We start from the raw sequence: 8,955 nt of genomic DNA on the forward strand, positions 1-8,955 counted from the left end.
TGTGTGTGTGTGTGTGTGTGTGTGTGTGTGTGTGTGTGTGTGTGTGCGTGCGTGTGCGTGTGCGTGTGCGTGTGTGTGTGTGTGTGTGCATGTGTGCGTGTGCACTGCATGCGAGTGCATTTTGTGTTAAGTAGGTGTTTCTGTATTTCTGTCTTGTACTTCCTTACAGTTTTGTGTTGACCAGCCACAGACAGACATGATCATATTTAGCTGTGTGTGCGTGTGTGTGTCTGCGTAGGTTTTTGTGGTTGTCTGTCTTGTACTTCCTTAGTGCGACAGTTTTGTGCCGAACAGCCACAGACAGACAGACATGACATTTTGTTAAAACAGTATGTTTATAGTTATCTAGTAATCATGACACAGATAATCAATACAGGAGAGCAGCAAGTCAATAGTTACTTTTCAAGCCTGTCATCCTTCAAGCGATAAGCGATATTTAAGCCATGTCAGACTTGACAAAGAAGTTGAGACAGAGAGATGGAGACAGAGGACAAAGAAGGGACACTGAGGACAGCGGAGAGAAGGAGGAGAGAGTGGTGGACATCTACGAGAGTGTGGACGACTTCATCTCTCGACCACAGGAGGACATGAGGGACAACACAGCAGGAAGACACACTCAGGGTGAGTTGGACAATGATGTGAATCATTGGCGAGGTGATTTATCTGTTTCAGAGAGTTTATATATTGTACAAAAACAATGCATTGTCTTTCCTTCGGCAAAGAAATATTCAGATTTCCTTTATATTTTCATGCAGCACAAAATCTTCCAAGTCTATATCCTTCAATATCATTCCAAGTCTATATCCTTCAGTATCATTCCTTTGATTATTTTCAGTGAGATTGTTGGTCAATTAAAGGCATTTGGTCCATTTGGGTGTATCTAGTGGGGATTAGACTTGTTTCTGTCTCTCCTAGCTGTACTTTCCGTTGCAGGACAGCGTTCTAAAACAGTGAGAAGGTCTTTCAGAGTTGTTACAGTGTGTCTGGGGATGCTGTGTCTTACACTTCTGGTTGGGAACATAGGCCAAGCCGTGCACTGTGAGTATCGCATGTCAAAAACCACATCACATCACGTAGCTCTTTGTGTAAATGTAAACAGCATTGCAACAAACGCTAAAGATGAAAGTCACATTGTATCAAAAATTACTTTTGTTTAATTGAAAACATTACATAGTATGACTTTAACCCAATGCATGAAGATCCTCCAACTTTTTTGAAAATGTATTTGAAATACTGTTTGAAAGTGGTTTTAAAGAAAAAATAAATAATGATGGAAATTTGTTTTTTTGTTCATTTCATCCAGCTTTTTTTACACTGATGAATTTGAAATGATTCCAATGATAAGCCTATGCAAAATAATTAAGCAATATTACACGAGGGTGTGCGTTATCGTGATTATTGGCACGACAGTGATGCAGTCAGGAAGGAGGCGGAGACAAGTTCCACAAGCATCACTGAAGTGCCAATAATCATATATTATATGTCATATCAGCGATTATACAACAGTTACCATCAAAATAAAACAGACAGATGTATTTATATTGTGGGGTATTTTTCTTAAATAACCTTTCTGCAAGCGTTATCTTATCTCCCTTATCCTGGAAATATTGGTCTGAGACTCATGCAGCCAGTCCATTGAAGTCCCATTTAGATGCTGTGTGCACTATACAACTTTTCACAAACTGAACACATGGAGAACAAAACAGTTAGCTCAATCTCATTGTATCTAAGATATTCGATAGAAATTCATATTATTTTTTAATGTCAGATTTAGCTACTATGTCTGTGAACTTCCCAATGCTAACTGCTAGCCTAGCCACTTAGTATAGTGCTGCTGGGGCAGCACTGCTCTGCTCTGCCAAGACTCCATCTGATCAGCACAGCTGATATTTATAATTTCATTAGTTTTCATTAATGAACGGCTATGTGTGTTGTCATGCTCCTTTGAGCAAGGCTCAATCTGATTGCTTGGTCGGAACTACCTGTTGTATAATTGTGATTAGCTCAAATAATTGCAATCAGGCAAATGTGTAATAATTGTCACAGGCTTGTGGTATTAATATTTACACTAATTTACGCACATTTTCCATACAACTTTCTCACCTACATCTTGAACAATAGCAACAACAGTGTTTATCGTCACCATTTCTGTCCTTTGCAGATAATTCAGTCATTAACAACCTAACCCTGGAGAGGAATCAGTTGACGACCACCGACTATGACAACGTGACTCTGAAAGCAAAACAATTAGAAAACGACTACAATAACCTGATCCTGGAGAGAGACGAGTTACAACGTGAAGTAAACCAGCTTAAGAAAGCAGCTGAGAGAGGTTACAAACCCTTTGAAGGAATATTAATTTGTGTATTATTATTGATATTTTAAATATTGTCAGGGATGTACTGATAGAAATGTGAAATCATCTTATCATATCTCGATATCTGTCATAATTATATATATTACATATAATTATGACAGATATGATAAGATGGTGTATATTGTAAGAACTGATTATCAGTATATTATGAATCCATCAGTCAAACTCCTATTTGATGTTTAGTCAAGTCGTGTACCAGTGGATGGAAGAAGTTTGGACACAGCTGTTATTACAACTCTACTGAAAGGAAAACTTGGGAGGAAAGTAGAGAAGAATGTGCGAAGGCAGGAGCAGATCTGGTGGTCATTAACAATAAAGAAGAACAGGTTAGTGTATCTGTGTGTGCGTGTGTGTGTGTGTGTGTGTGTGTGTGTGTGTGTGTGTGTGTGTGTGTGTGTGTGTGTGTGTGTGTGTGTGTGTGTGTGTGTGCGCGTGCGTGCGTGCGTGCATGCGTGCGTGTGTGCCATGATTCAAATGAAAACCTGAATGTTTTTTAAATAAATAATTATGGTTTAATCATGAATACATTATCAGGATTTCATCAGAGGATCGATCCAGGGTGCTTGGCCACTGTGGATTGGTCTGAAAAGGACTGAAGGCAAGTGGACGTGGGTGGATAGAACACCACTGACACAGTGAGACATTTTTATTCGTTTTTCTATTGTAAATCTACCAAAGTCACTGTATCTGAGTGACTGACTGGATGTGATTAAATGCATTACGGTATGTTTATTCAGATGGTACTGGCAGATTGGATGGCCTAGCAACGATGAAGACTGGAACTGTGTCGACTACTCCTTGCAAAATGATGGAAGCTGGTATAATCGGAAATGTTCTCGTACACAATCCTGGATTTGTGAGAAGTGATGACTGATGAAAGTGAAACTGAGGCTCAGTGTTCTGCTTTGTTTAGTTTTCTTTGTGCTTTTTACCCCCTTTTCTTTATGCCATTTAATTCCTCCCCACACACATTTCTGTGTTGTCAATGCTGTTGTATCCTACTGACACACCTGCCAGTGAGGACCCCCCCCCCCCACCCCCCCCCCCACTGCCGCCCAACACTCCCTGCTGACAGGTGCCGCATCAGCCCGTAGGAATACATGCAGAGACACCCTCCGGGCCCGACTTCCCTCCCCCGAACACGAGCCAATTGTGTTCGTATAGTGTTGTCACTGCTGTTGTATCCTACTGACTCACTTGCCAGTGAGGAGCCCCCACCAGGAGGACGTAGAGCCTTCGTCCTACTCCTCCCGCCCAACACTCCCTGCTGAGAGGTGCTGCCTCAGCCCCTAGGAATATGTGCAGAGACACCCCCCCCCCCCGGGCCTATTGTGTTCGTATAGACGTTCGACAAAGCCAGATGCACGGATTCAAACCCACAGCCTCCGTGGTGGTAGGCAGATACTTTACCACTGCGCCACCCGAGCGCCTGTGTTCTGCTTTGGGTTAAACTGTTAGTAATTATTAGAGAAAAACAAACTGTTAACCCATAATCACAAATGGTTCAAAACCATTGTGTCTCCACTCTCCAACCTCATCATCAAAGCTCAGAGACCCAGGATTCAACACTGCCCTGTGCAACTGAATCCTGGACTTCTGACACACAACCCCCATGTCACAATCTACAGCTGTGTAGAATTCATTATATAGGACTAATATATAATAATTTGACTTTATTTTATTCTATTTTGCAACACACTGTATGCTATACTGGTTTTACAATTTTGCTTTTATTATGGCTTTTTATTATAATTGTATTGCTATCACAGTTTTTAACCAAATAAACCCTAGCATCCCTATTTTGGGGCAAGCAAATCTGCTGAAAATAGCCGATCTACAAGCTCACAACAGGTTTTCAATGTGACACGTTGTGAGCTTGTAGATTGGCTACTTTTGGCGAAGAGATTTCGTGTAGAGGGAGAAATGGAGGGGGCCTAACATAGACCCCTGGGGGACTCCGGTCAACTGAACTAAATACATAGGTTTTAAGTGTTAAGTACTATAACTCAACTGCCTGCAGTGTTGCCACGACAGCTGTATTTTTGTATATTTTGTGCAATACTAATACTAATAAGTGCATTTGACTTTTCTTTTTTACTGTTTCAGCGATTCATTGATAGTGTTCAGTATTGTATTCATAGTCATATAATGTATCCACCCTGTTAGGCCCACACCTCAGTGTACCACTAGATGGCAGTAACTCAACATGATGTCATTAAAGGGGTAGTTCACCCCCAAAATGACTTTTTTTCTATCGATTTCACACCCCATGGAGACTTGAATTCATGGAGATTTTTTAGTTCTTGTCGCATTCGTAAGCCAAAAATATGATGACCGACGGCGGCTCCGGTAGGAGACTCAAAGTGTCAACTTTGAGTCTCCTACGGGAGACATTAGCATCTTTCCGCCGGTCATCAAATTATTGGCTTAGGATTGCGACAAAAAAAAAAAAATCTCTGAAAATTTTGGGTGAACTATCCCTTTAAGATCAGTTTACATAAACAATTCAGGCCTTCATCCAGAGACCAAAAATGCATTAATAGCTGAATTGCACATTGTTTGAATGATATTTCTTTCTTTCTTTTTTTTCTTTTTTTCAGAGACTAAACAAACTACACAAATCCATTTCACACTTAACTTACGTCTCTTTAAAAATGGGCAGATTCCTCAGCAAATCAAGGATCACTAAAAGTCAAAGACATAATCCTTGGCTAAGACACACAACTCGATTGCCAGCTCTTTCAAACAATCCAACTCTACCATGACAACTTGTCTTTTGATTTACGTTTTTATCCATTCCTCAATTAGGCAAATATCAGCTTGACATGATGTAAATTATTGTGCGCCATTGTATGGCCCATATTCTAACATATAGTAACCTGCATAAGTGATACGTTAACTTCTCACAAGCTGATCTCAGCTTAATACAGAATTAAAGGTGATAATGTGAAGAATGTGTGGAACAGATCTGTGTTTTGATCACAGAATAGTGTACCAAAACTGTGAAAAGATGAACACTGAATCCAGATTCCAAGACATGCTACCTTATGTCTACTCTGAGGAGCGCTGAATTAATCATTGGGGGTAGGATAAGGGTGCTGTCAAATCATTTCTGATTGTGTCATTAAATTATAGATGGCAACACAACCCCAGGGCTTTTCGTGTTATCCTTTTAGCATCATTGTATAATCGTACCACTGTACTTTTTGTCAAAACTGTCAAAAATCAGGGGAAAAAGTTCGCAGACAATAGATCTACAAGCTCACAACTTGTAGATCGGCTATTTAGTATAGATTGAAACCATAAAAGTAACTAGAATAGAGCCCTGAAGGACTCCGGTCAACCAAGCACAGGGTTTAAGTGGTTAAAGCACACAATCAATCAATAAGAATGGTAAAAGGTGACAAATTGTATTAAAATGGAACAAATAGCTATTAGATTCATGTTATTCACATCCCGCTTAAATGATGAAAATATGACAGAAAGAACAAGATTGTGGATACAAGCAGCTGAAATGGGTTTTCTCAGGAGGGTGGCTGGCATCACTCTTAGGGAATAGGCCCGGGTAAGATGCTCAATCATCTGTGTGAGAATCAGAGTCACTGCTCCTTTGTTAAATCAGTTGTAATTGTAATTGTATTCTTGCTCTGTAAAGCACTTTGAGCTGCATTTCATGTCATGAAAGGTCTTATACAAATAAAGTTTATTATTATTATTATTGTGTAGGAAGGAGCCAGTTGAGGTGATTCGGTCAGGGAGGTTTCCAGGTTAGGTTCCAGCTCGTTTTCATTGACGAAAACTAAATTAAAACTAAGCTATGATGACTAAATCCGTATATTTACAATTTTGTCAACAAATAAAAGCTAGACTAAAATGTTAGGGAGGGACTAGTGGACGAGAGATCCAGTAGAACTAAGAGTCGTTTTATGCTTGGTTGTATGTGGGTGTCGTGCTCCGAAAATAGCCGATCTACAAGCTCACAACGCGTTTATCAACTGTAGATTTAGTTGACTGAAATCTTATGATATTTAGTCAACTAAAACTAGACTAAAACTATAACATTTCACATGGCTAAAATATGAATTTTATTCAAAAGACTATGACTAAAACTAAATCAAAATTTGCTGTCAAAATGACCACTGCATGGGGCAGACCAAAGATCAGGAGGAGGGATTATATCTTCACACTGGGAATAAGAGCTGGCTAATAGGGTCAGGGAAAGGGAACGGACTGCTGAAGCTGCCACCTCCACGACCTGACTGGATGAATATAACATTGTTAAAGTTAGGGGAGGTGAACATTTTTGTTTAAAACAAAATGGTATTTGTTAAAAGGTTAACACACTATATTCTGATAGTGTGTTCCAGTTCCAACTGTGTCTGCTCATTTATTTGTGTCATCACTTCCAATTTCACTTGTTTGATCTGTATCCTGTCTGAGTTCTCTATCCTGATTGGATAAAATTGGTATCCTGACCAGAAAATGCATTTTCTGTTTAATAAAGAGCAGGAGAGACATGGGGATTCCTGTTACTTAACAAACATTCTATATCAATGAGTACTATCAGAATATAGAGCTATTTAACACTTATTATAAACCATTCTGCAAACATTTGTAAAAAGTGACTCAATCAGCTTCAGATTCCTTAGGGGGAAGTCATTAGGGGAGGGTTTTTTTATCTATCAAAAATATATTTGCATTTATGTATTTATTTGCTTAGGAGTTAAAAGTTCTCAAAATCCAAGCTCTTCAAATTGATTAGAAAATGTTCTACGTTTTGTCAAAATATTGGTACAACACATCAGTAATCGGTGGGATAGGACACTTAAATCGGAATCGGACCCAAATATCTGGGCACAGGTCAGGCTTTAGTACAGATCTATCTATTGTGTTTTTAAAATACCACTATCAACAGCCTCACACTGACAGCATCTTTGAACAAATAAAACTACAGTCTACAGGTCACATTGTACCACTCAATCCCAACCAGGGCAAAATATGATGATTACTCATCAAAACATTATGTCCTAGATATACGAGAACAGACAATCAATACAAGTTTACCCCAAGGCACATTTATTATTTACAAGTTTCTCATTTTCACATTCTTCACAATAACCGTAATAATAGGGTTGGGGTGCGTAGCACCATTCACATCCATTTCACAAAATAAATTAAAAAACCATTCACGTAGGAGTGAATCTATCAACACTATCTTTGCTCACTGATGCACAGAACATTGATTGATAAACATTTATTCAATCCGAACATACAGTATTAACCCATAAAATTACCTATCAAAATGATTGTTCCCTCTCAATTAAGGCAGAATGGTAGAACAATATACCACAGAGAGGATATTTAACCTCTTTGTTCCCTTGTTCTTGATAAGAACATATTTGTTTAAAACACGGTGCATCTGTCACCAACTTCTGGTGTCTTTAATCTTTTTTTTCACTAGTGGTTATGTGATGACACATGCATGGAGTTTGAGATCAACGTTGAGACTCTCAAGTAGTTTAAGCTGTGTTGTTAAGCCTGAGTTACAGTATAGTTGTACCAGCCTGTCACACTCAACACAGGCCAAGCTCACAACGCAGCACTGCGACGCGTTGTCAGCTTTTACATCTGCTATTTCCATTGAGTGACAACCACACACAACTGGGTATAAATAGTAAATACTAGGGATGCACTGATTAGGAAATTCTGGCCTGATATCGATGATTAAAATAACTATTTGGCGGATAATTGTTTTTGTTTTGTGCCAGGGAAACAAATCAATCTTCATTATAAAAAACAGATAAACATCGGCCTCTGCATCAGTGAATGGCACAATATTATGATGCTTTTCCATAAATCGGTGCATTCCTAATAAATACGGCTTCATATAGGGCAACATGGAACTGTTGACTGCACTCCATCACAGTTTGCTTCCATTTCACATTATCACACATCATCAATGGACTTTCTACAATGTAGCAGTGTTATAAGAACAATAACAAACTTTCAGGGAATTGAAAACCCAGAACCAACAGCAGGGCGGAGTGGAAACAGTACGAGTATACAGTACAGGAAAAACTAACAGCTGCAGTGATATCCTCTCACTGAACAGCTGGCTGCTTGTGGCTCTGCAAAAAAGAAGTTCAGTCTCCACCCTACAGCCTAAGGACACAATGTACTGAACGGTGCCGTTAGTTCACAGTACCGTATGGGAACGCATACTGTGTCATTTTAGATTATTTTTTAGCTACAACCATTATTTTATATTTTGGGCTAGTCAAAAATAGCAGATCTTGAACTTTATCGTGAAACATTTTGCTAATCTTTGAATATATATGTTTTTTAAGGCGAACATTTTTAAATCAAATTTTTGCTTCTGGGGATTCTACAAATGTCAACATTTTTTTTCTTTTTTTTTGTATTTTGCTATAATATCAGTGGTTCTCAAACTCTTTTCATGTCAAGGACCACTTAAAATTACATGTTTTTGTCCGCTGACCCCCCCCATCTAAAAATATTTTGTTCCAGGGACCCCCCAGAAGCAATGATTTGAGTAAAAAAAATTATAAAGGCTATAT

The 8,955-nt window shown here is 38.9% G+C and overlaps 1 protein-coding gene across 1 annotated transcript; it reads left to right on the plus strand.

The window, feature by feature from the left end:
• Nucleotides 1–301: 301 nt before the first annotated feature.
• Nucleotides 302–4,350, plus strand: LOC308077853 (uncharacterized protein). The gene is made up of 6 exons (XM_080418821.1): nucleotides 302–621; nucleotides 934–1,038; nucleotides 2,162–2,332; nucleotides 2,561–2,703; nucleotides 2,912–3,012; nucleotides 3,115–4,350. The coding sequence occupies exons 1-6, from the start codon at nucleotides 444–446 to the stop codon at nucleotides 3,242–3,244; spliced, it is 828 nt and encodes a 275-aa protein (XP_080274947.1). The 5' UTR covers nucleotides 302–443; the 3' UTR covers nucleotides 3,245–4,350.
• Nucleotides 4,351–8,955: the final 4,605 nt, after the last annotated feature.

The sequence above is a fragment of the Gymnoscopelus braueri genome, assembly GCF_963280865.1.
Source record: "Gymnoscopelus braueri genome assembly, chromosome: 22".
NCBI classification, from domain to species: Eukaryota; Metazoa; Chordata; class Actinopteri; order Myctophiformes; family Myctophidae; genus Gymnoscopelus; species Gymnoscopelus braueri.

Bases quoted from the DNA above. Each gene is read 5' to 3' on its own strand.
- LOC308077853 (XM_080418821.1), top strand. From the start codon at position 444: ATGTCAGACTTGACAAAGAAGTTGAGACAGAGAGATGGAGACAGAGGA. The intron at 622-933 runs GTGAGTTGGACA...TTTCCGTTGCAG, and splicing joins AGCAGGAAGACACACTCAGG to GACAGCGTTCTAAAACAGTG. The intron at 2,704-2,911 runs GTTAGTGTATCT...ATACATTATCAG, and splicing joins TTAACAATAAAGAAGAACAG to GATTTCATCAGAGGATCGAT.